The following is a 27,973-nucleotide window of genomic DNA, read 5'->3' on the forward strand; positions in this document are numbered from 1 at the left end:
ACCATCAGGGACATCAGTCCCCACTTTCCAGCCAGAGAAGCGTAAGTCTTCTTTGGCTCGTCTCACCAGGAAGGGGTCCCTTGGGTCCCTCCCTTCCAGGGTTCTGACTAGTGGAATAGCGGACACCTGCCAGTGGCTGAAGCAGCCACAGGTAGCTGGTCGTAGGGCTTCACGGTCCTCCTCTGTCCCCGAGACTGACCCAGTGAAGCCCTCCCAGCCAGAACCACCGACGGCACAGTGAGAAAAACAGAAAAAGAAGGAACCCATCCCACTGCTCCCTACAAGCTCTGCATCTGAGGATGAGGTGGAGAGTCTGGTGTCCGCTGAGGATCTGGATCTTGCCGGAACCTCAGACATGATGGATGTCGAACACACACGTACTCAATTTGTGGCAGGAGGTGACCCCTCCTCGGTCCCTTCGCGCCATTTTCGGCCACGGACAACGTCATTCACCAGTGGAATCGCAGCGTGTGTGTGCTTACGGCTTACTGTACATTCCTTGCAGTATCCATAATATAATTGTCTGCAGCCCCACTCTCCAAGTAACACACACTGCCACGCAGTGGAGTAGATGCTACTGCATTCCATTCACTTGTATGTGCGTGTGCGCGCGCGGTTGTATGTGCGTGTGCGCGCGCGGTTGTCTGTGCGTGTGCGCGCACGCACGCACGCACGCGCGCGCGCGCGTAACACAGGTGAATGGAATGCAGTAGCATCTACTCCACTGCGTGGCAGTGTGTGTTACTTGGAGAGTGGGGCTGCAGACAATTACATTATGGATACTGCAAGGAATGTACAGTAAGCTGTTGGAGTTAGTTGTGTTGTAGACATTGAGTAAGAACCAGTACAGCTGCATGTGTGAGCGCGCGCATGCGGCCAAAAGCTGTATGTGAGTGTCTTTCCATTGTGCCTATCTGCAACTTAAGTAGCAATCTGTATATTCCTAAATTTTTGATACTTCTCAGGTATTCTGTTAGAAATGGAATGGAAGAATGCTGGAATGATTGAAATCTTCACTAACTGAAGTTGATTTCAACCAGACATCTTTGCTAATATAAATCTCTAAAACTGTTAAATGAACATGCTTTTACAAAACAACTAAACAGATTTTGAAGGTGTTTTCACAGGTAGATTGATGAAATAACACCTATATGGTGCCGTAAGCTATACACAATCAGATCACAGAAAAACAAACCGTAATTGAAAGTTTTATCCTACTAATATCATAAATGTGAAAGTAACATTGTCTGTTCAGTTTTCAAAGCTAACCCACTGAACAAATTTCGATGAAATTTGGTGTGGAGATAGCTTGAACACAGAAGAAGAACATAGGATGCTTTAGAAGTGTATAACATAACACACTTGTGGATTTGAAGAATATTATGCAAATTAGGGAAAATGTTTAGTCTTTGAGAAAGATGGTGACCAATCTGTACCCATTCAAAATATATGCAGCTGTACTGGTTCTTCCTCAATGTCTGCAACACAACTAACTCCAACAGCTTACTGTACATTCCTTGCAGTATCCATAATATAATTGTCTGCAGCCCCACTCTCCAAGTAACACAAACTGCCATGCAGTGGAGTAGATGCTACTGCATTCTATTCACCTGTGTTGCAATACACATCCTTACTCCCTTCCCTACAGCACTCATCCTTTGTCTGCCACTAGAGCTACCTCAGACTTCATAATTTGTAACATAACTGTATTTACCAGTGCTAATATGCTGCCAGTAGCTGAGATTGTCCAAAGCAGGCCTTTTCAAATGAGATGATCTAAACCAGGTTTGCAGTTGGAACACTTTATTTGCACTTTGATGGTGAATGATTTCCAGTACTACACAGGACTGATGTTCTTTAGTAGGACTGAGTGCAATTGCCTAATATATTAACATAAATATAATTGTTCACAGAAATTGACATGTGGCAAATGTTTATAATTAAGAGAGTCACTGTATGAAACCCTTAAAACACTGTCCTTGAAATCTTAAAAGTGAGCTCGGTATGAAAACTGGTATGAAAACCATGTGCACAGTTGGTAACTATTGGAAGTAGTGCTGTTTCTATTATGAATCTATTGTTAAGTCGAAACTACTGAAGTTTGAAACAATCAATAATAAACGTAATAATAAAATTATAATTACATCTACACTGCCCAGTCTTCATTGAAAATACTCGCTAAATTATTGCAAAATTTAGATACAGCTTAGCACATTCTATGGGTTGTAATTTGTGCTGACTCTCATATGATAAATTCCCCGGTATTGGCAGATATAGATCTTGCACATTCCATAACCTTCCACAGACTGACTAAAATACCTTAACAACCGCCTCTATTTTATAAGATTCCAGTAATCAAAACTACATTCAGCTAGTGTTACTTGCTTTACTGCCATTGATTACAGTTAAAAATTTATATTTCTGATTAAGTGAACAGGGAGGTAAATAGTTCTGGATGTGAACTGTTAGATGAAACAAAAATTGCTATTGAGTTACGCTGTCCAGTTTGCCAAAATGTGGTATTCTATGTCAGTAGCAGTGTTTTAACTGTGAATGCTAATTATTCAGAAACTAAGAGGGCAAAAGTTGCTAACACAATTTCAGCTAATGGAAAATCCGGGATGGAATGTAACAACATTGTGAAAAGGATAGTTTCTACTCACTACATAATGGAGATGGCTTTGAGGCCTTCAGCACAAACATGAGCAAATGTGCCATGTTGGCTGAAAGTCCTTTCTGTTAGTCCTTTTGTTATGCTTATCTGTGACTCAGCATATCTGTTATATAGTGAGTAGCAGCTATCCTTTCCATAATATTGTAACACATGTTCAGCATTAACTGAACAAATTTGACCATCATTTATGTGGTTTTTTATCTGCCTGTCACGTATGTTTCCATGTGAACAGTGATGAAACTCAAAATCACTGGTATTTATAATCAAAAGGATGTAATGGATAATAAGGTTAAGTTGGCTAAGCCCTGAGTTTAACATTAGAGGTTTCTGGTATTGCGCACATTCCACACAAGGAGTCATATCGATGATATTTGGGAGAAAGAAAAACATAACATCCGGATGGAATCCACTTGCTTTGTTATCAATTCCAAGTTATACTGGAGCCGATGTTCAATACTCCCTTAAGATCAACAACATTAGTGTTCTCTGCACTCGGTAAACTGTGAGGGATTTTGCACATTGCCATTATTCCGTTCTTAAATTACCTTAGTTTCCCACTGAGGAGATCATCCCACCAGTCATAAACCCCCCAGGTGGCTCACGGTTCTTTCGTGAGTACATGCGTGGTGAGCACGAGCCCCAAGCTATTGCAGCCTTCCTTCCTTCCAGGGCTGCATTTCCTTGCCTGTCACCTACTTTCCTCTCCTTGCTCCTTCCCCTTCCCCTTCGTCCTCTCCTCTCCTCTCCCTCTCTTGGTGTCTTTGTTTTGTTGGCCCCCACTATCCTCTTGGTTTTGCAGTTTGGTTTTGTTGTGTAATCACCTCATCCTTTTGGCATTCCCTGGTCCCCCTCTGGGGTTTCACCTCCATTACTAAATTTCTAATCCATAGTGAGATCCATTTGGGGAAGAGCAACTTACCTAGTGTCTCCGACGTATGCCCTCCTAGTTCATTCCACCTTTTCTTCCACGTCGTCGTCTGATTCTAGGGTGCATAGCCAGCACGGTGGCCAGCCCATGTGGTGGGGTCACCATATACCCTTTTGGTTGAGCCCCTTGAACACGCAGGGATCACACTTCTGATACCCAAGCTGTGACCACCTCATGTAAGCCTAGGAGTGGTTGCTTGTCATCCTGGAGCATCGGAACTCCCGGCAATGGCCGGTGTGCCAGATGGCCCTTGCTGTGGCTGGGTGGCGCCTGTGAGGAGAGCCACTGATTGGAGTGGGTGGTATCTGGGCAGACACTATGCAAATGAAACGCATACGGGTCCAGAACACTGGCTGTTCTTCTGTAGCCGTCTCTCTGCGTGGAACTGACTCTTTTAGTGCTGTTTCTCCTTCCCCTTTGGCCTTCCCTTCCATGGCTACTCCCTGGGAGGAGGATCAGGCCCGTCGGCTACGGACGAAACCTTTCCTCCGCTATCTGGTTTGCACCAGGACTGATGGGGATACTTTCACAAATACCAAACCTTTATTTTTTGTGGAACACATTGAAGTATGGCGAAGTGGACTCTGAGCAAGATGCGGTCGGGTTCATTGTTGATCAAAACTGCTTCAGCTGCCCAGTCTGCGGCCCTTTGTGCCTGTAACCATCTTGGCACAATTCCTGTATTCATTACCCCCACGAGTCTCTAAATATGGTTCAAGGTGTGATTTTTCACAGGGACCTCATACTTCAAACTGATGAGGAACTTCGGGACAATCTCGGACGGCGGGGTGTTGACTTTGTTCGGCATGTTTAGAAGGGTCCGAAGGACAGTCGCGTTGATACTGGTGCCTTTATCCTTGCCTTTGAAGGGGATACCCTCCCTGAGTTCAACAGATTGCCCAGTATATAAGAAGGAAAAGAAGATACAGGAGTATAAGTCCTCTGATTGTTTAACCTACACTGAGGCTCGTAAGAAGTATGCACATCTTCGCACTGTGTCCATGACGTCTAGTTAAGCTTTAGTTACATCTTCACCCCCTTCCTCCCCCTTCCTTACCCAAGTCCTGAATCCCTCCCCTCCCTCCCTCCCTCCCTCCCTCCCTCCCTCCCTGTGGCTCCCACACCCTCTCCTCCAGGTGCCACTCCCCCTCCACAGCCAGAGAAGTGTCCCACTTCTTTGGCATCTGCCAGTCAAGGGCACCCCTCCCGGGATACCCCTTCCTGGCACCTTTCAGGCCAAAGGTCTGCTGCCATACAATGACCGCATGAACCACGGTCTGTGGGCCCTCAGGTCGCCTGATCTTTCTTCTCCCGATCCTGCTGCAGCTGGCTCCATCATGCTGCACAATCCTCCTCAATCTCAAACAGAAAAGAAGAAGAAATGTAAGTCCTGGGACAAGGAGCCTCTGTTGTCACCAAAGATCCCATCCCCGGCTTCGCAGCCTCATTCTGATCTGTTGTTCATGGATGTCGCCCCCTCCTCGTTGGTGACTGGTGGTGACCGGGCAGCATGACTGGCCTTAGCCTGTACAACTCCCATTTGAATCATTCTGTGGTTATCCAATGGAATTGTAATGGATATTACCATCACCTTCCGGAGTTGAAATTCCATATTTCGTCTTACTCTGCAGCTTTTGTGGTTCTACAGGAATCTCATTTTACTGACGATCACTCACCGACCCTCTGTGGATTCCGTGTTTTATTTCGAAATCGGGTCAGCCCCATGCGGGCCTCTGGTGGCGTTTGTACGTTGGTCTGTACAGACATTGCTAGCACATGGATTCCTCTTCAAACTACATTGGAAGTGGTTGCTGTTAGGGTCCACCTAGACTCCGAGGTCAGTTTGCAGTCTTTATCTCCCTCCTGACAGGACTCGCACCTGCTGCCTTAACTGCCCTCCTTCAGCAACTTCCTCCTCCCTTCCTCCTCCTTGGGGATTTTAATGCTCATCATCCCTTGTGGGGCAGTGCATTTCCATCTAGACAAGGTCTTCTCGTAGACCAGTTTCTTGCAGACCACGACTTGTGCCTTCTTAATGATGGCTCCCCTACTCACTTCAGTGCCGGTCATGGTACCTTTTATGCCATTGAACTTTCTTTTTCTTCTCCCTCCCTCCTCCTTTCATTACACTGGTTGCCACACGACTACCTTTGTGATAGTGACAATTTCCCGTTGATTCTCTCACTCCCTTCCCGCTCCCCGATGGACAGGTTACCTCGTTGGTCTTTCCAACACACCGATTGGCCTCTATACACTGCACAGGTCATGTTTTCTCCCTCTCTGTCGGGTTTTATTGATGTTCTACATGACGTGTCTGACGTGATTGTTTGTGCTGCTAGCCTTGCTGTACCGCGCTCACCTGGACCATTTCGCCGCCAGTAAGTCCCGTGGTGGAGTACAACCATCGCCATTGCCATCCGTGATTGCCATAGAGCTTTGCAACACCTGAATATGCACCCATCCGCTGCCAACCTTATTACCTTTAAATGCCTTCTTGCTAAAGCCTGTTACTTAATCTTACAGAGCAAACGGATGTGTTGGGGGTGCTTCGTTTCTTCCCTCAGTTCTACTGTCCCTTTGTCAAGGGTATGGGCTACACTTCGCTCTCTCCAAGGTTGCTATCGGCAATCCATCCTCCCAGGCCTTCACCTCCCAGATGGCCTTTGCATGGTCCCGTTGATTCTCGCAGAACATCTTGCGACCCATTTTGCAACAGCATCAGCATCAGCCTCCCATCCGGCTGCTTTCTTTCACCAGAAACAGCGGGCCAAAGCTTCCGCCTTATGGCCCTTGTCAGTCAGAATCTTACAACGAACCTTTTACTGAATGGGAACTTATTTCTGCACTTCCTTCTTCTCATGATAGCCCCTGGCCCAAACTCCATTCATAACCAACTGTTTCAACATCTCAGTGCTCCACAACGGCAACATCTTCTCCGGGTGTTCAACCGTATTTGGCTCCAGGGTGACTTCCCTTCTCAGTGGTGGGACTGCATTGTGCTTCCTGTCCTTAAGCCTGGTAAGAACCCCCTGTTTGTCGAAAGCTATCAGCCAATTAGTCTGACAAGTGTTCACAAGTTACTTGAACGGATGGTAGCCTGTCGGCTCAATTGGGTCCTCGAATCTTGGGATCTATTGTCCCCTTACCAGTGTGGCTTCCGAGAGGGACGGTTTCCAATCGATCATTTACTTCGCTTGGAATCCGCAGTTCGGCAGGCTTTTTCCCAGTGCCGCCATTTGGTTGCAGTGTTTTTCGACCTTCGCAAGGCCTATGACACGGCTTGGTGCCATCACATCTTACTTACACTTCATCAGTGGGGTCTTTGGGGCCCCCCTCCTGATTTTTTATGCGCCAGTTCCTGTTCCATCGGTTGTTCAGGGTTCGGGTTGATACTGTTTTCTAGTTCTCCATGGTCACCCCTGCTCTGTATGTGGATGATTTCTGCATTTGGGTTAGTTCCTCTTCGATGGCCTCTGCAGAGCGGCAGCTCCAGGGAGCTATATGGCATGCCTCTGCATGGACCCTCTCATGCGAGTTTCAATTCTCTGCTTTAAAATCGCGTGTGGTCCACTTCTGTCACCGTACTACGATCCACCCCAATCTGGAGCTCTATCTCGATGCACAACGATTACCTGTGGTCCCAACAGTTTCATTTCCTGGGTCTTCTTTTCGACAACAAGCTCACTTGGCTGCCTCATATCAGACTTCTGAAGGCAGGATGTTTCCGTAAACTCAGTGTCCTTTGCTTCCTTGCCCACACCTCTTGGGGTGCGGACCGCTCCATCCTTCTCCGCCTTTATCAGGCTTTAGTGCTGTCTCGCTTGGACCATGGGTGTCAAGTTTATGGTTCGGCTGCTCCTTCCACACTGCACCTGCTGGATCCGGTCCACCATCGTGGTATCCTTTTGGCCACCGGTGCCTTCCCTACCTTGTGTCGTCTCCACATCGGCCATATCATGATGACCCGTGGTTTTGTTTTGCGTAATGAGCCACCCCCACTTTGTGGTTGTGGAGCCTTCCAGTCAGTAGCCCACATTTTGGTGGAATGCCCCTTCTTTTGGCTCTGTGTACTAAGTACAGACTTTCCCGCACTTTATCTTTAATGTTGGATGACGATTCCCGGATGGTCGAACTGGTTCTCAGTTTCCTCCATGAAAGTGATTTTTATTTTCAGTTTAAGGTTTTCAATCTCACTCTGGTGTTGGGGCAGGATGGTAAGGGTTGGGGTGTCTCTCACTATAAGCTGTGTTTGTCGATTCCAGACTCCCCTCCATGGCCAAGATCCTCTTTTCTTTCCCTTTTCCCCTGCTTTTTATCACTTTTTAGAATTGGTTAGTCTCCTTTTCCCATACACACGTCTACATTCTAGCGGTTGAATGCTTTTAAATAGCAGGTGGTCTTGCCTCTACTGCTTCAGAGGTGGGATATTTCCTGCCTCTAGCATAGCCTTGGGGTTGCTCTCTTGCTGACTTCACTCATTTTGTTTTTACCATTGACGATACGACTGTATTTGTAAGTTTTTTAGCCTTTTCCCTTTTATCGTTCTGACTTTTCTGAGATGTCAAATTGTCTGAATGGACCACATTTGAAACAAGGGACTGATGACCTTGCTGTTTGGTCCCTGAAACCCCAGCCAGACAACCAACCAACCAACCAACCAACCAACCAGTCAGTCATAAAATTTTGTCCAACCTCTTGCAGTGTTGACAGGTTTAAATACATTAATAGTAGTTAGACATCTTGTGAGGACAGGTAACTTAAACATAGGTCTGTTTTCCTTCCTTTAAAGTTTCTCCTTCTCCCTCTTTTCCCTCCTTTCTGCTTCCTCTTTTCTCCTCCTTTCCATTCTTACCTCTTCCCTTGCTACCTCAGTTCTCCTCCACGGATACTTCTCACACTCCAGAGAATTGCTAAAAGCTATTTTCTTCTCCTTAGTCCAAAGTGCTACCGGTATCTTAGACAACGTCCCCCCCCCCCCCCCCCCCCCCCCCCCCCCCGTGGTACTGAAAACTGTGCTGCTTCTGACACTGACCGTGATGTTGATTAACCTTTGTCAATTGATGATGATGATTCCCATACTTCTTTACACCTTTGTCAATTACATACACACAAATGACAAGGACCCTTTAAACATACTACTGCCCCAACACTACTCACTATTTTACTTGCTTTTATACTGAACCATATTCCTTGCACATCATCACTGCCCACTTGCAAATGGGGAAAACTAACGCACATTTCCTGCAATTCTCAGACTAGCATCACAAAATCTCTCTTCTATAAATACAAAAAGCAAACAAAATCAAATTATTAGGACAACACTTGCAGTGATTCTGTATAGTACTTCTTACTGTAACTTTTATGCCTAAGTGGCTACTTATAATTATTACTTCCCATACTGGGAACAATGAATACTTCTTCGTTGTATTAAGCTTCACTACCTGAATTGATACACATGGGTAGCACCTGATATTATACTTACAGAATATGAGCCACACTGCTTACTCGTGATAATACGTACTATAAAACTAATGTTCTTATTTACACACCCACTGAACACTGTCTGCCACATACTGAAAGTTGTGATACAGTTACACACTTTGCGAAAGACACATTGACTGTTCACAATATTCACAGTCATGGAAAAGCATACACAAAAAGATTGCACTCACCTCACTACATGTTGTTGACTCAACTATTGCAGGGTTGTAGAGTTATCTTCTTCATCCATAGATGCATTTGCAGCGATTGTCAATCCCACTTCTGATGACAACTAATGTGGAATCAGGGTGAAACGTCACTTCAGTTACCATATGTACTCGAATCTAAGCCGCACATTTTTCCGGTTTTTGTAATCCAAAAACCCGCTTGCGTCTTAGAATAGAGTGCAAAGTATGCGGAAGTTCTGAAAAATGTTGGTAGGTGACGCCACAGTTAACTTCTGCCGTCGAATATATGTAGTGCTACACAGGCATGCTTTGCAGGCACAAAGAGAAATACTGGCGTGAAAACCTCTGCGTCAGTAAATAAATTAAAAAAAGGTGGAAGGCGAGCTTTTTTCTCCACCCCGAGTTTCGACCACTGTATTTTCATACATTATCCAACGAAGTAAATACAAATTCCGTATTGTTCATCTTAGAATGTAACAGCATTTCAATGTACTACGAAAATCCGACTGTCAACACTGTTGGCAATGTTTGTCAAGGTGCACAACTCTACGTTCTCAATTTTTTCCTACATGTGAGATGAGATGGTTGCTAATAGGAACTTTTATGAATTGTTCATCACATGCATTATTCTCTCCACCATAAGAATAATGAATATAAACATTTTGCCATGTATTCTTTCGTGTTTCCTGCTATCTCATTTAAATCTTGTCTACCTAATAAACTACGAAACTAGAGTGAGACAACAGCAAATGCGGAAGAATATACATATCATGTCATGTTTGTATTCATATTATTCTTATACCTAATAGTATTACAGTCAGAAACGAAGCAAGGTCAATTGATTAGATTTTTAAATCTAAGATGACTCTAATTTCTATGCAGAATATAATGTACTAAAGAGGCGTCTGCAAACGGAGAAAAATTTTCGCTAAACTCTCGTTCAGAATGTCTTCTGTTATACACAGTCTATTATTTGGTTCTTGTTGATCATTATCAAAGAAAGCAGCAGTGTAAGTAACAACATATAGCAGTCTCTTTCCATTGTTCAGCTAATGAGACGATTCCTCTCTCTCTCTCTCTCTCTCTCTCTCTCTCTCTCTCTCTCTCTCTCTCTCTCTCTCTGTTGTTGTTGTGTTTTTAATTGTAAGCGGCGGTAGCGCGCCCAAAAGCAAGCCATGTCGTGATCGGCGACAGGTCGTAAACACTCCCTATCAGAATGCGACAAACAATGCATGACACAGTACAGTAATGCATTTTCAGCTTAGAGTGACGTAAACACCTATAACAAAGAGAACGGTACTTAGATCAAAGAAAAATAAGCAATCGATTCAAACCAGACGAAGTACGTGAAAAAGGAAGGGTACCCGTATAAATACGGACCCGCCTGACACACAGCAATGGCTATCTGGTAAAGCTTAACTGCTAAGCTTACGACTTGAACCAAACTACTGTAGCTGTATCGTCATACAATCGACCTAAATTGTGTCTCGTATTACAATGGACAAACTTTGTTTCGATTTGGAGGCACGGCCTAAAACTTTTCTCTGCCCTTGAATTTCGAGTCTCAAATTTCAGGTGCGGCTTAGATTCGAGTGCAGCTTAGATTCGAGTAAATACGTATACGATGGAGTGTTGTGGCAGGGATGTAGGCTGATGAGTCACAATAAACATCAAAAGTCAGAAATTTTATTGAAACTTCTGTGACAATTTGTAGCATTGTGGTGCAGTGACCCTGCCCCTATATGCATGTGGTCAAGACAGTGTGTGTTGTGTGACCAGCTGTCAACCAGTAGGTGAAGACATCTACACTCAGGAATGCTGACGCCAAGAGCTCACTCAATGGTGTGTCCCGTTTAGAAGCTGTATGGTTGCTTGCCACAGATCGCAGCAGCATGGAAAACTGCCAGAATACTTACAGATAATGGCAGCCTCCAGTCATGGATATTACTCTTGAATGATGGAATGTGGTGCCAGGGTGCCTGTACCAGTGCAGAATGGAGAGCCCCAATCTTGACTTGCTCCCCTTCCAGGTCAGAGCCTGGCAGCAGCTGGAGTGAACCTGGAGATGGTCCACCATTGGAGAGGCACAAAGTCTAGGAAAGATAGTGTGGCAGTGAAGGCCCAGCCATCATGGCCACTGCTTGCTCTGGTACCTGGTGTATCCCTCTCGTCATAGTAGGTGCTGCTGGACTGCTGATGCCTCTGCTAAAATTACCCATTGCTTATGAGTTAGGAGCTCGCTTGTGTTACTGCATTATTTCCAGCACCCTTTGGAACAAAAAATCCATAGCCCTTTTGTGTAGAAACTGGTTGACCTGCTCTGCAAGAGCCCCATCTTAACACTGCTTCGGCAGAATTGGAGTGCTAGGTGTGGTGTGCCTCCTAAGGCATAGACAGCCCTGTTACTGCAAGCACCGTGCCAGCACCTTAGTACCTGCCAGCTGCTTATGGATTCTTCAACTGCTGTGGCGGAGATACTAAAGTACACACTAAAGCAAAGAGTGTCTTGCTGGATTTCTGTTAAGCATGATGGAGGATTGCAGGAACTAACACATTCCGCAGCAATTTGGAAAAAATGTATGAGAGTCAGACCATTTTGGAGAAGTAGAAAAGATGCATGGAGCAAAAGTGTCACACAGATGAGGAACCAACCAAATAAGTCGGCTGTGGTGGAGCACTACCACTCCAGTGTGCATAGCATGTATTAAAATGGCACCAAGTTAATAAAACAGGCCACCACATTCTAGAATTGTATTTTAAAACAATATGTAGGGATCCAGCTACATAACATTGAGATAAGGACAGTAGTTTAGAACTAAGTTAAGCTTAGGGGCCAGCCTATATTGTTCTCAAAGTATGATGACAGTCTGTGGGAAGATCTGGTGATGACATGGCAACTGAAGAACTGAGCATCACACATAGTTGTGCTGCTTCTTCATTGGCAGTGTCCCAATACTGCTGTGGAATAGAGAGACTGAGGGGGGGAGGGGGGGGGGTGGTATGAGAGTCTTGTAATGGCTGCACATTGTCCCTCAGCCACCATACCCAGCTATTGCAGGCCTGATGTTAACAGTGAGAGGGAAGGAGGGTACACAAGGTGGTGCTCAGCAGTAGAGGCACCCCCTGGAGATGGGGCCACAAAGCAGCTTGCCTAAAAATCATTCAGTTTGGCTGACACCATCCATTTCATGATTGTCATGCCAACTAGCCTGTGAAAGCATATTTACAAAGTCTTGAGAACCAGATTTGAGAGAGGAATCTAGGAATGTACAAAATCTCCCTATGTATCACTCCCATAGGAATTTGGAAGGAAAGATTAGTCTAATTATAGCACATACCAAGGTATTTAAGAAGTCATTCTTCCCATGTTCCATGTGTGACCTCAGTGAGAAGCAGCGCTAATAACTGGTACATCGGAAAGTATTCTCTATTACGTGGTTAATAATGATTTACAGAGTGTAGATGTAGATTACACAGTTTAAGAATTTGCAAATTAGTAAGGTAATGCATTTCTGCATGTATTCTTGGATTGATTACTTATAGTAATTTTGGGGTGAACATTCCTTAAGTAAAAATTACATACAGTATCATAAACTAATTTGTTGTAGTCATGGGTCTTAATATTTCTCATTGCTGAAAATGATTAGGATTACTGAAACAGTTACAGTTCATTTAAAATTCACCATTTCATTTCCATTTTTAAAATATACAGATGAACCATATCTAACTGTACTTAACATACTTTAAGTGATGACTTGTCTGTTAGTATAATCTTTTAAATTAACTTCTGTTCTCAGGGACTGCAAGTAAATAAGGAGGTAGTAATTTTTGTATTGTTTCTAAGCTACAGAAATTAAGAAATAAACTCGTGTTAAATTGTTTGTCTCTCTTTATTGAAAATCATGATTGTTTTTTAGCTTTGGGGACATGCGTTGTAATATTTTGTGAAACCTGAAGGGTGGCACAGCCACTCTTTCTTGGTCTTCTGTTGCAGTATTTCACTCCGGGAAGTCAGATACCAATATCTGATGCTTACTTGTATGCAACAGCAGTGATAATGTGCTCCTTGGTGACTGCTTTGGTACTACATCCATATATGATGGCAATGTTCCATTTAGGCCTAAAGATGAGGGTTGCGAGTTGTTCACTTATTTACAGAAAGGTAAGTGGCATCCTCCTGCACAAAGCAAGGGTGGATGTTATCAGATGTAATACATTGGTACAGGATTAATTTCACTGAATTTGAAATGATGTCCTGTTAGTTTTCAATCTCTGGCCCTTTTTATCTGTTTGGCAGCCACTCCCTTTCACAATAAAACCGCTACTGCACAGGCGAATTTATTAGGACCCACAAGAATTGTCTTCCAGAAGAGTTTTTAAATGTTTTTCAGTAATTTTATATTCACGTGTGGCAGATTGTGCCAGATATACTTCATTACCGCATTGCAGGACAAATAACAGCTGGATACAAAATGAGTCTGTCCTTTCACTGCCTGATAACAGTAAAATATGCATTGACTACACGGCTAATTAGCTTTTATATTGTGAATTCACACTTGTAACAATAAATCTTGACAAACTAATATAAAGTTGGATGAGTCCAAATTGTATCAACAAATGACATTACTCTGTGGTCTACACAGAATAGGTACAGAATCACAACCTTATGCAAGTGGCTAAAAATGACAAAAGCTCTGTGACAAGTGTCTGTATGAAAATTACTCAATGAAAGTGCAAACAGAACTGGGTCTCCACAAGATATGCTCAGCAGTGTGACTTTGTGAACATCACTTACTTAACAATGTGTGTAGGAAAGTTATAACAAAAATGTTAAAATACCCAGTTGTTAATTTTTAAATGACAACATAAAGTATGGGGTAAATAGATACATACATCTACTAGACAAGAAATTACCTTGATTAATAACTGGTTACATATTGTCAAAATACTGTAGATGGTAGGTGCTATGTTGTTTAGCACAATTTTGGATTTTCGCTGTATCCCAGGGCTTTAGAAAAGCCAGCTGAGAAATTTCTGAAAACTCGGATTTCCCCATGCAGATATTTCATTAACTTAAATGTTATTCCATCAAAATAAAAAGGATTACATTCTAAGATTGACAATCTGGAAACCAATAATTTTGAATAAATGTAACTTATTAATCACACAGTTCTCTGAAAAAGTCTTCAGGAAGAAGGGAACAAGAGTTTCCGGTCAGTGACAGAACAACCAATTATTTTTAGTGAATTACAGATTTAGGGTATTCCATTAAAGGAAAGTGTCAAACCACTTAAACTGTTATCAACAACCTGAAAAACCACAGACTGGACAACAAGGCCTTGAAAATACAGAACAGAAAAGAGCTTGAAAATTTAATATTTACATAGTACCACTTATAACATGTGTAAGAGGGAGTAAAAAAGAAAAATAGTTAGCAAGTGGGGTTATGCCACGTTCATAAATTTCAAGTGGCAGTAGTCAGCACTGCTGCTGATGGAGGATGGTTGAATCTTTAAAAACCAGTTGACTTTGTTAGAATAGTGTCTTTTATACAGATATTCATACTAAGGAAGGACTGCTTCTTCAAAAACTTGCTGCTGTTGCATTTCTTCTGCCTTACGGTACTCATTATGTATTAGGACAGAAATGGTAGTTACACGCAATTGTATGATGATGTCTTTACAATGGGACCTTTGATGGTACTGTGCTTTTTGTGAACAATTTAAAATTTTATTTTGCTCATGAGGGAGAAATGTCCCACCTTACAGACAAGAACATCATTTAAAAAAGTGAATGAATTAGAATAAATATGCTGTCAAATGACTCCTTTGATTAATGTGGTAAATACACCAACAAGAAATGTTCAACAGGTATAAGTTCTGAGTTTACATACACTTGCTAAAATTAAGCAGGTAAGCCATCAGTTAAAACCTTTTAGTTAAGCTACTATTATTTAAAAAAGAACTTTAAACTTTACTCACATTTAAATTGGAAAGCTGAGCTTAATTTGTGTATTTTCATATATGAATAAACTGCGGGATATGAAAATAAGTTAGTTGGAACAGCATGCATCCTGTACACATGTCTTTAAACAGATCAGTTTTACTTCATCCTTACAGTATATTTATTGATGCACAAAAGTTGTCAACTGTAAACTAGAGCAAGAATAAAGAAGGCATGTTTACAAGTAAAACGCTGGAAACAGAAATCATCTGCACTACCCACTATTGAAATCTACCTACAAAAACCAAATTTTTATCAGACAAAAGTGGTGGTGTTTTTTTTTAAACAGTAAATTGATTATTTACCAATGACAATTTCTCCTTAAACACAGAGGCATTTTTCAAGATAGATAAGTAGGTATTAAGGTATGTGTAATTATCCTGCATATTAATTCGTAAATGACTGACAAATGTGTGCAATTCTTATTATTTCACTAGCTTTTTGATGGATTTCCTGAAAAAAAGGGGTTGATAAACATTTGAGATTTTAGATTTTAGATTGTATATCATAGGTAGGCGTATTTCATAATATAAAAGCTTTTCCTAAGGGCATTGGGCTGATATGAGGTCTATTCAAAAAATTCTGGAACTTTGCTCAAAAATTTCTCTACGCCTACCTTTTACTTACTGTGCATGGTCTCCTTCAAAATACTCTCCTCTAGAATTGACACACTACTCACAGTGCCATTCCCAGTTTCAGAAACACCACTTGCTGGATTGTGCGAAGTGTTGTCTGTGAATTTTCTTTTATCTCATCTATTGTTCCAAATCTTTGTCATTCCAGTGAGGTTTTAAACTCTGGAAATAAGTCTGCAGGGGCCAGGTTTGGAGAGGACAAAGGATGAGGCAGCTCAGTGATTTGGTTTTTTGTGCGGTAGTCATGCACAAATGGGGATGAATGTGCAGGTGTGTTATTGTGATGCAAGAGCCGTGAATTCTAGACATGTTTTGGTCCATTTCCATCTTAAATTTTTTCACAGGTGTCATGACACATTCTGATAGTACCATCAGTTTGTACTGTGGCACAAATAAGTTATAAACCAACTTGTCAAAGTCAAAGAAAACTATCATGGCTTTGACATTTTACCTGACCTGACGAGCTTTCTTTAGTCTTGAAGAACCTTTCCCAACCTTTCACAGATTGCGAGGCCAAGATCTTTTGGTATTGACTCGAGCCTTGGGACGAAGTTGGAGGCAACATGCATCCCAAGATGTCGGAATTTCATGACACAATCCAGCTGAAATGTTCCTTCTGCAATTTCTCAGATAGTCAGTCTTAGATTGGAATGCACAATTTTGTTTACGTTTCTGGCATGAGTGTCGCTGGTAGACTTCCTGAATGAGGGTTATCTTTTACTAATGTCCAGCCATTTTTAAACTGCATGAACCATTTGTAACACTGAGCATGGCTTACTCATCACCATAGAGTTCCTCAATCATTTAGTGTGTTCCACACACACAATTTAATGCAGACACGTTGTTCCTCCTTTTTTTTCTATCTCGAAATTCACAAACTGTATGACAAAATGCTCTACTCAATACAGCACTGAACAATAATTAAGAGACATAAGACACTGGGACTTCCAGCACTTACGCATAAAACACAGGCATGTTCACGGATGCCAACTGCATCTCGCTCCAGCACACCATTGGCACGAAATTACAAATATTCTGGAATTTTATGAACAGATCTCAATTTGACAAACTACATAGTTGAAGAATGGAAAAATCCAGGATGGAATATCGAGAATGTTACGAAGAGGATAGAAAGCTACTCACCATGTAGCAGAGATCTTCAGTCAAGACTCAACATCTCTGCTGTATGGTGAGCAGCAATCTATCCTTGTCATAATATTGCCAAACTAGATATGTGCATTGCTGTATAAAGTAAAGTAGTAGTCCATCTTGTGAACCAAATAGGAACTATTGTGACAGGATTAACAGGCATACAAACTGTACAGCACGGTAGAAACAAAAAAATTTTTGCTGTGTGTGTGTTGTGTTGTGTTTTTTTTTAACAAGACAAGTTCTCTATTTTTTTTTCCTTATGTTGCACAGGCACTGAGGCTTAGTAAGACAGCACTGGCACAAACAACTGTGGGACAAGTGGTCAATCTGATGGCTAATGATGTGCACAGATTTGATTTTATGTTCATCTTCGGTCACTATCTGTGGCTTGGGCCTCTAGAAACAGCTGTTGTAACATATTTCATATGGACTAGAATTGGTATTGCTGCCTTTGGTGGTATTCTTTGCATGTTGCTATTCATTCCCTTTCAAGGTAAGTGGATTATAAAAATAATAAATGTAAGTCTTTCATTATAGTGGAGTGGCACACAAAGCAGGGCAGAGCTGCTTTGGTCCCAGTGATAGTGGGGCCAGGGAGCAGCATGGCAACAGGCAGGCTCACTTGACTGTGGGGATGGCAAACACACAAGCTGGTCAATCTGCAGTCTTTCTCAAATGATTTTAAACAAGCTACACAGTAAAAAAAAAATTGATTCTCGTACATCTTGTAGTTTATTCGTCAGGTGCATAATGATATGCTTATCATTTCGTTAATGAGCACGGTTATGATATTTCAAAGCTGAGCAAACTACTAAAAGAGTATTGAATACTTTGCAATGAAAAATAGGAGTCACTGAATTTGCATTTGGTGCAAGTCAAGTCATATGTTGCTTCATACCAGAAGTAGTGAACATATTGAACTATTCTTTAAACTTGGAGTGGGATTATCGAGAAAATGGGTCATATATCGCACACTCTGTTAAACTTGCACTGCCAGACAATAAAGCAGGAATAAAATATTCATGACGCCCATGTGTGTCATAAATGGTTTGAGATATCAAAACGATATTTTGGCAAATGATAGTATGCAAAGTGGAGAGTAGTTTGCCATATGGTTATTGTGTATAGTGTGAGATACAAGTAATGACAGATTGTTTTCAATGGAATATTATAACTTTCCAAGTGCCATACACAGCTAGTGAAAAGAGAATATTTAGAAGGTCCTAGAAACCAGAAGCAGTGTTCGACACAGGTCTCTGGCTTTTTCAATAGTATTCATAACCTTCATAAGAATTCTGCAGTCAAATACTAGTGTTGTGGGATTGCCTTCAGCCATGACACGAGTGCCATCTAAAGATGATTTTCTGAATGCTATAATTGATTTGTACAACATACGGAACTTTCCAAATGCAGTTGGTGATATTGGCAGAAAACAGTCATCTAAATCACTCAGAAAATTCTGGTGCAATGTTTATAGTTACAAAACATTTTCATCATCCTACAAGCAGTTGCAGATCCTGACAGGAAATTCATTGTAATTGATGTTGGGTGATACGGGAAAGAAAGAGAAGGTGATAGATTTTATTCTTCCAATATATCTTGCTTGATGCGAGGAGGAGAGCTTAATAGACCACTAGACTCTCCCCTATCAAAGGATTCAGGTGTTGCCTTCATTAAGTGATACATCACATTCCTTGAATGAGAGGTATTATGTCCTTAAATAAAAGTCAGAGAAAAGATGTTAGTGATTGGGAATAGTTGATAAGTGGTGTAAGCGGTGAGCGCCCCACTGTTTGGAGGTGTTTTAAATCGTAGATGCTGAGATCAGAGCCATTGATCCAGTGACTGTTTGGAAGTGGGTAGAAGTCAGATGACCCAGCTGCAGAGGAAGAGATAAGAGTTCCAGGGATTGAGCAGTGCTGAAGAAAGACCTCGATGAAATATGAGAATGCAAAATGTCAAAGATAATTAGTGTATTGTAATAGTTAATTTTCAAGTTGAATATTTGATGTGTTATGTATGTACTGCAGAGGGCAGTAAGTGAGTTTTGGTTAAAAACAGTCTTGGTTGCAATTTTAGTTTTTTATTTTTCAACGAGACGTTTCGCCTTATATTCAGGTTATCTACACAGGTTATCTACATAGAAAACAGAAGAAATACATCTATTTAAGAATCGTGATTTCGTTGTGCAGACTTGGATAACCTATAAGCACATATAAACGGATCAGCTATTGAAAGAGGAAATACCTTAATCTGATATTTCTTAGAAGAATCCTTTAGTCAGTGTAGCCAAAGGGCGTTGTAGAATATCAGGCCAACATCGCCTTCATTAAACTCAGTAAAAACTAGAAATATAAAATAGTAAAATCATTACCTTTTCTAGATGGACACGAGAGGCACCAAGATCTACATAATGCCTCTCTGTTCACAGGAGCGAGTAATGAATGGGAACGTGTTACACGAATCTTGGTGCCTGTCGCGTCCATCTAGAAAAGGTAATGATTTTACTATTTTATATTTCTAGTTTTTACTGAGTTTAATGAAGGTGATGTTGGCTGGATATATTAGATGATGCCCTTTGGCTACACTGACTAAAGGATTCTTCTAAGAAATACCAAATTAAGGTATTTACTCTTTCAATAGCTGATCTGTTTGTACATGCTTATAGGTTATCTAAGTCTGCACAATGCGATCACGATTCTTAAATACATGTATTTGTTCCCTGTTTTCTATGTAGATAACGTGAAGATGCCTAAATTAGGCAAAACACGTTGTTCAAAAATAAAAAAAATAAAATTGCAACCAAGACTGTTTTTAACCAAGCACTGGTTTGCTGTATGCCATGTATGGATTGGAAGAATTTCTATAGTAAATGAGTTAGTAACTGTCCTCATTCATCATGTATTGAGTTGTAGTTTAGATCATCATATAAAAAAGTGAATAGAATCTCACTTCCCATTTATGTGGTGGAATGAACGAGAAGTTAATTTTCAGCTGTTTTATATGCAGCCTGTAAGGAGACAAAGTATGAGGCAAGTTGGAGGAAGAACACACACACACAGATTCAGGGCACAGATTAGTTATATATTCCAGAATGAGATTTTCACTCTGCAGCAGTGTGTGCGCTGATACGAAACTTCCTGGCAGATTAAAACTGTGTGCCCGACCGAGACTCGAACTCAGGACCTTGGCCTTTCGTGGGCAAGTGCTCTACCATCTGAGCTACCGAAGCACGACTCACGCCCGGTACTCACAGCTTTACTTCTGCCAGTATCTCGTCTCCTACCTTCCAAACTTTACAGAAGCTCTCCTGCGAAACTTGCAGAGTGAAAATCTCATTCTGGAAACATCCCCCAGGCTGTGGCTAAGCCACGTCTCCACTGTATCCTTTCTTTCAGGAGTGCTAGTTCTGCAAGTTTCGCAGGAGAGCTTCTGTAAAGGTCGTGCTTCGGTAGCTCAGATGGTAGAGCACTTGCCCGTGAAAGGGAAAGGTCCCGAGTTCGAGTCTCGGTCGGGCACACAGCTTTAATCTGCCAGGAAGTTTAGTTATATACTGATTAATAATACTCAATGGTGACCAAATATTCAGTAAGCAACATTCATTGTATGTAAAAGGAGTGTTCAGGTGGCAACTTATTGAAATGTTAGGTGCATCAGGTGAAGTATAACGAACCACCATGCAGCCCAAACCAACCTGAAACACTTCATGGTAATAGATCCAGGGAAAGAATATTTCAACAAACGCTTTTCCAGATCACGACAATTACTTGAATGTGCTTCAGGAATAATGAGCACTAAGTGGAGCATATTCTGAAAGCCAGTACAGACTTCACCATAATTTTCTCATGTTTATTGTGAAAGTTACATGTTCTCCATGACACTGTCATTGACCTAGAGGAATCCCCCAAGTGTCAATGAGCAACATGCTGTGGAAATTCTGTATTGTATACAAGGCATTTATAAGGCAGGTTGAAACTTAATCAGAGCTTCGAATAAAGCTGTCCCTATGAGGCAGTTTTGAGTACTTATTTCACATAATAAAAAAAGATTTTCGTGTGTTCATCAGCTGTGGTACTTTAACTTTATTATTGCCTGTAGTTATGACACTGAAAGAAAAAAGATTGTGGAAATGTATTCTGTGTTGTAGTTTGTAATTCTGCTGCCACATTATGAGATCATTTGTGATTGTGGTTGTATCACTGGTTCCATAAAGGACACAGAGAAAAAAAAATTGCTATCAAGCCTTCTGCTGCTGATGCCAAAGGAAACACAAACACCAGCAATGGTACTGACCACACAGCTCTGCTTGCATCACCACTATGACCATGCACATTCAACAACATTGATTTGTTTCGCCAGTGCTGCTCTGATTATGCTGTGCCACTCCACAACTACTGCAGCCTAATAGAGATTACGCAAACACAGGAAATTGTGTTGTACCATGAATTAAAACTTTGTGTAGAGTTGTCACAGAATGAAAGTGTTCTTTGTCATCATAGGTTCATTAAGACAGTGTGTCCATCTGGAAGAGGGACAGGTATACAAGTGGATGTTAGTCAGAGTATTAGGTTACAGGAGGTAGAGTAGAACAAGAACAACTGATCTCCTCCTCGTACGATCATGAATTGCCACTGTTGACAAGAGTCCTGTATGCCTTTGTTGCCATAATGTTAGAAAGTCTTGATCTTCCTTCCATCCTACGGAATCAGTCTGTTTGTCTCTTGCGTGTTTGTGTACGCAACAGTGAAATTTGATGATTGTGTCAGTCTCCATCTGCATATTCATCCCGAAGTGTCATGTATTTTTACCAGTGATTGATGATGTGCATGAAACTTTCTTGGACTTCTTGCTGCCTCAAATCAGGTTTAAACCTCGAGCTTTTGATGATTTCCACAATCGTCGTCAGGAACAACAGACTATCAAAATCACTGCTGTGGTAGTATTATATAGCCCAAAGATGACATCTGATGGGTTGATAATTAAATCATGCTGTCACAGATGGTGTCAACACCTGCACTGGTGGTGCCACTGCTCCTGCCTTGCTGTAACCATTGTGATGAATATCTATGGCTCTTATCTGCATTAAGAGCTCACTTCCATGTACCACTAATATTGTCTGCTATTATCTCCACAGCCTCTTTACTTATAGAGTCCAGTTGTGTGGGAGCTTGTTTTTGAGAGGCTGTGCCCAACAATTGCGAATTTCACCAGCTCGGGGATTTTTTTTGTATGCCGTTGACGTTCTGCACAGCAGTCTGAAATGCTGCAGATGGACTGACTGATGTAATTGCTTGCATATTCACATGGGATGTTGTAAATTCCAGGTACCCTGAAGTAGAGATTATCCTTAACAAGGCATGGCATCTGTGTTATCTTCTTAGGTGGTTGGGAAACAGATCAGATGCCTCATCTTCTCAGGACTCTTATTTTGCTGGATGTACCACCGCAGAAGGGAAGGAATGCAATTTGGTATGTCATTGTGTGAATGTTCAACATTTTCACTTTTCCTCTGAATCAAAGCGGTCTTAGTAAGAAACTTCGTTGCTATATAAATTTTATAAAGAGGTGGAGCCCCTCCACACCAACACTGCCATGATGACCAATACAAAAGGCTTACTACCATCTCTGCGTAAGGGTTAGTTTCAACTAAAGTAAGGTCACACAGGGTGTGGATACTGTGATGTTTGTGTACATCTGGTTAAGGTTAACAATAAATACGCACTCATCTGGAGACAAACTGGGTCGAAAGTAAACGAAGAGTAGTGGTTTGAAGGGTGGAGGGAAAAAGAGCCAAAGCAAGTGCCAGGGGAAAAATTTCTGTGATAGGTAGGGTGGTAAGAGCAGTAGCAGAATCTTGTTGACTGTGGCAAGTCATGCAAGGATGGGTTAAGTTAGAAGTGGGTATCATGCAAGTGGATACCACGCCAAGCCATATGTTCATCATAAGAGACCAGTCTGTTACAGTGCTGCAGTTTAGGCTGTGAGAGCCCCCTGTTGCCCAGCGTCAATGGTGACTAGGCACGGGGAAAGGCCCAGGCCACCCATCTGTGTCTGGTGGGAGTGTGTCGAAGCCAAAAGCTCGGAGATATGTTGTCGCTTAGCAGCACCACTCCTCCCTCGTTGGCTGTGCTGACAGGCTCAGTGAGGGCCGCAGTTCTCTCTTCCATGTAGTGGACAATGTAGCTGATACCCTTGAGTGAGTGTCCTGATCATTGTGGTAGCCCACTCGTCAGAGCAGAGATGCTCGGAACCGATGAGCATTGGAGTTCTTGCGGCGGCACCCGTGTTCTCCTCCTTCGGCACGTCCGTCATGCTGTGTTTTTCTGCCGGCTGCTCCATAAGGGGAGCAGCGCCAGCTGCGAGCACAATTGCTGCAGTTGGCTACATGCCTCCTCTGTCTCTGCAGACAGGGTGGCCTTAAAAACTGTCCTATTTGCGTCCATGGTGGCTTTGAAGGCTGCCAGCATGGCGCATATCTCCTGCTCTTGTGGCATCTGCTGTGTTACAACTGATGGCTGGTCCCCTGCGCAACTCCACCGGCACGGTATTCCAGCCACCTGTTGGCAGTGGGGGCTGTCTTCTCACCTCTTCGGTTGCGCCTTTGTTCAGCAACACTTAAATTGTGGTCGTCTTGTCTTCTCAGTCGCTGGGAAAGGCCAGGCAGCCATGCCAGTTTGCCACGTGTGGCCTGCCACAGCAAGCACAAGTTGATGACTCATCTCGTCGTCTATCACAGGTGTAGGTGTCGTGCACCCCAGCACACTTAACACATCGTGGCTAGTTGCGGCAGTATTTAGCCACATGTCCTTCAGCTTGGCACCTAAAGCACTGAGGCTTAAGGTCCATGGCTAGGGGAAAGAGCTTAGATGGTCGCAGGTAAGCCTAAGAGCCTCCTTATCCTGAAGGTGTCTGCCATCTATCACAGTTTCCACAATGACGTTGTATAGCGGCAGTCTTTTCTTCTTCATGCGATTGTGCAACTTAGTGGTTGCACCCTGGAATCTGGCACATGATAGCCCCTCCTGGTCCATATTCTCATCACAGAGCCGAGGCAGCCCCTGATTAGAGCCTTGGATAACTTTTCGCGCTGTTTCAGTGCGGTCGTCTTCTCCACAGTAGGTGGATCAACTATGTGCACAACCACTGCGCTCTCCAGTGTGCGGCGGTCGGCCATGCTCGTTGCCTGCACCTGGACAATGGCATCAGAGTCGAGGGACTCTACACCTATTTCTTCCCTGCAGCAGCTGGCTACGATATCGTACATCTCTGCCCACGACCCGCTAATTCACTGACTGTACAGAGGGGGACAGGTGCACAACGTTAGTCGTGCTTCTATTCTGCATTCATAGTGCGTTGTGGTGTCGAAAGCATTTTCTCTGGGTCTGCCGTTTTTTTCTGGCCATTTCTGCCCATTCTGTGGCATGAAAACACAGTAGTTCTGCTGTCGTAATAACGGTGCATGACAATTTGCATTGGGGTCACACCACATTCCGTGCACGGCTTTGCAGCTCCTCTTGTGGCCAAGCACAGGTAGCGTGCTGCACCAGTGATCCGCAAGCATCTGCTGCTTGAGTGTAACTTTGCCTGCTCTGTGTACAAGGGTATTTGAAGCTGGTATCGTCTATACTGGATGGTGGATCTATGGGCATTCAGATATAAAGCAGTGTTTGTTGGTTTGCAGTACACTGGGTGCCTGAGAAGCCCATTTGACTTCGGTTGTACCAGAACATCCAGAAGTGCCAGCCTTTCCTCTTTCTTGACAGTGACCTGGATGTTTGGGTACATGCTTTCCATATGTTACTATAACTGATAAAGAACTTCTACACCATGTGGCCAGACCATAAACATGTCGTCAACATAATGATAAAATATAGACGAAGGGGAGTTGAATTTAATGCATGTTCCTCAAAATATTCCATAAAAAAAAATTGACCATTGATAGAGACAACAGAGAACCCATAGCCATTTTGTCAATTTCATAAAATTTACTGTCATAAAAGAAGCAGGTGGTAGCCATAACATGTCAGAACAACTTTATCATTTAAAGAGGAAAATGCTCTGCCAACAGTTTTAACGTGTCCTCCACAGGAACTTTTGTATACAATGAGATCACATCCAGCATGTGAAATATTGTTTTGGCCAACTCTTTGAAATGATTAAATTGTTCAGACATGTTATGATAACCATCTACATTTTGTACAATGGCAATTTTATGAAATGATGGATGGAATGGTAAGGTATAAACTTTGGCTCTAGCAACAGTCAACTTTTTATTGAACATTTTGAAGAATGTGCATTAAATTCAGTTCCCCTTCATCTATCTTCATTTTATCATAATGTTGACACGTTTATGGTCTGGCAGCATGACATAGAAGCTCTTGAGCACTTCCAGGAACACATGAGTAGCATGCATCCAGGTCACCGCCAAGACAGAGAAAGAGGGAAGGATGCTGTTTCTAGATGTTCTGGTACAATGAAAGTCAGATGGATGTCTTGGCCACTCAGTGTGTGTACTGCAAACTGCTGCACATAGATTTATATCTGAATGCCCACAGTTTCCACCATCCAGTACAGAAGAGAGTGGCATTAAATACCCTGGTACACAGAGCAAAAACTTTCTGCTGAAGACCACCTGGATTCTGAAATCAATTATCTGAAGTACTGGTATGTGTTCCGGAGGAACAGCAATGGGTCATGTGATATCGAGTCGGCATTCGCCAAGAAAATGAAAAGTGGAAATATTGAACATTCACGGGATGGGCCACCAATTGCGTTCCTTCCCTTCTGCAGTGCTACATCCAGCTAAACAGGCAGATTCCTAGGAAGACAAGGTATCTGATCTGTTTTTCGACCTCCATAGAGAGTAAAGCAGATGGTATGCCTTGTAAATGATAGTCTTGGCGTCAGGATTCCTGAAATTTACAACATCCAATATGAATGCACAAGAAATTACATTGGCCAGTCCATCCGCACCATTTCTGATCACTGTGCAGAACATGAATGGCATATTAAAAATCGTGAACTGATGAAATCTGCAGTTGCTGGGGGAACATAAAATACTGTTTGATGAAACAGAAGTCTTACCCCTCTGCTCCCACGTACTGGGACTGTATAATTAAAGAAGCTGTAGAAACAAGAATGTGTGAGAGAGAACCTACAATTGTGATGGTGGATATAATCTTAGTGGTGCATGGAAGTGAGCTCTTCATGCAGAGAAGGGCCATAGACATTCATTGCAATGCTTAAGTTAAGGCCAGAGCAGTGGCACAACTATTGCAGATGTTGACACCAACCAATCTCAAGCTGTCTTTGGGCTATAATGGTTCGTCCTGAGCCTCCGGTAGTTTGAGGTTGCTATAGTATGTTTTTGTGACTTTTTCCGCAATTGATTTTTCACTTTCACAATGATGATTTTGATGTTTTTCTTCACAGAGATGATTTGTCTTTTTGTTCATAATTCAGTTTCGTTTGATCACTCTGGAAACACCATCTAACAACTGTCATTTGATAGTGTGGTGTTGCTGTGCACTTCTACGAACTCTGCATAGATTGTTGCAGCATGTTCCTCTTCAAATGCAGAAAACACATTAATAAAATATTCCAGCCTATTACGCCATGGTTGAATGGATTTTACTTTAAAACCTGACTTTTGTCCTATCTGCAGATGACATTTTCAAGGGGATTGTAGCTTTGTTGAATGTAAAATTCACTCCCTGTCTTCTTACATTCATTCAACAGAGCTGTGATACCCCCTTGAAAATGTCTTTCAAAGATGGGGACGAAATTTTTGGGTTTTAATGTGAAATCCATTAGACCATGGCATAATAGCCCAGAATATTTTGTTAACTGTGACAATTCTGACCGTGAAAGTTAACATTTGACAGAAAATACATTACTATCAGTAGACTGCAGAATTTTTTCTGGCTTCTCTAAAGGCATACAGCAGTACTACAGTGTCAGGCTTTCAATGTTTACCAATACTATAGATTTCCTACAATCGCACAAAAAATTATTACATACTTTTATTTTTATGCAGTCATTATTAGAAATTTGATCAATCCTCATACTACTACTTTTACTATTTAAAGGTTGAATTATGTTGCTGCATTGTTTCTTACTCCCACATAATGTTCCCTCATGCTTTTTTCATTATCTAGTCATTTACTTCTCCTCCATTTGAATTAAAAGTGAAGTGAAACTAAGCAAAAACATTGGGCATATTAAGTCATTTCCCACACAAGTCTGCAGATTGCTGCTTAGAGGCTGCATGCTGTTGACTTCTCTCTAATCTGCTGCATGATTGGATATGCATCCTAATTTCGGGTATCCCTGAGAACTGCCAGAAAACAAAATTTCGGCTCCTTTTTGCAACTTCACCCACTTCTAAGTTATGGAACTCAACATTGTAATAGATTGTATAGTATGTGGATGAAAAGCTTCACAAAAATTCTTGATGAATTTATTTCAAATTTTCACACGAAACTCTAATAAAAATTTAGATGTACACTTACTATATTTTTTAATAGCAATTTATAGGTTCTTTAAAACCAACTCTGAAAATGTGTAATTTTTTTTCTGGGAACTCGTTGTAACACAAAATTTGTACATTAGGAAGATTGTATCTTTGGCTTACTGATTTATGATACTACTACTACTACTACTACTACTACTACTACTGCTACTAGACAATCTGGATTGTCCGAAGCCTTGTATTGGTACTAGTTCAGAGATGGAAAATATGTGAAATGATGTTATTAAAGCTACTGTTGTCACATTCAGCAGCTGGAGTGGTTCCTCTCATACCAGTATACCAATCATCACATCAGATTTACCCAATTAATTTGAGCTGTTCTACTTAAAATGAACTGCGAGAAATAAAATAAAACTGCGCATTCACAGCAAAGCACTAAAG

The 27,973-nt window shown here is 42.0% G+C and overlaps 1 protein-coding gene across 3 annotated transcripts in view; it reads left to right on the forward strand.

Annotated features, from left to right (window-relative positions):
* Positions 1 to 27,973, forward strand: part of LOC124775010 (probable multidrug resistance-associated protein lethal(2)03659) — a 289,731-nt gene that overhangs the window by 194,153 nt on the left and 67,605 nt on the right. Inside the window, exons 5-6 of one of the 3 annotated variants that reach the window (XM_047249766.1) lie at positions 13,229 to 13,433; positions 17,332 to 17,554. In XM_047249766.1, the coding sequence (XP_047105722.1) occupies positions 13,229 to 13,433; positions 17,332 to 17,554 (428 nt within the window). The remainder of the gene's footprint in view (positions 1 to 13,228; positions 13,434 to 17,331; positions 17,555 to 27,973) is intronic. The other 2 variants (XM_047249768.1, XM_047249767.1) reach the window with 2 other exon arrangements.

The sequence above is a fragment of the Schistocerca piceifrons genome, chromosome 2 (assembly GCF_021461385.2).
Source record: "Schistocerca piceifrons isolate TAMUIC-IGC-003096 chromosome 2, iqSchPice1.1, whole genome shotgun sequence".
Lineage (NCBI taxonomy): Eukaryota > Metazoa > Arthropoda > Insecta > Orthoptera > Acrididae > Schistocerca > Schistocerca piceifrons.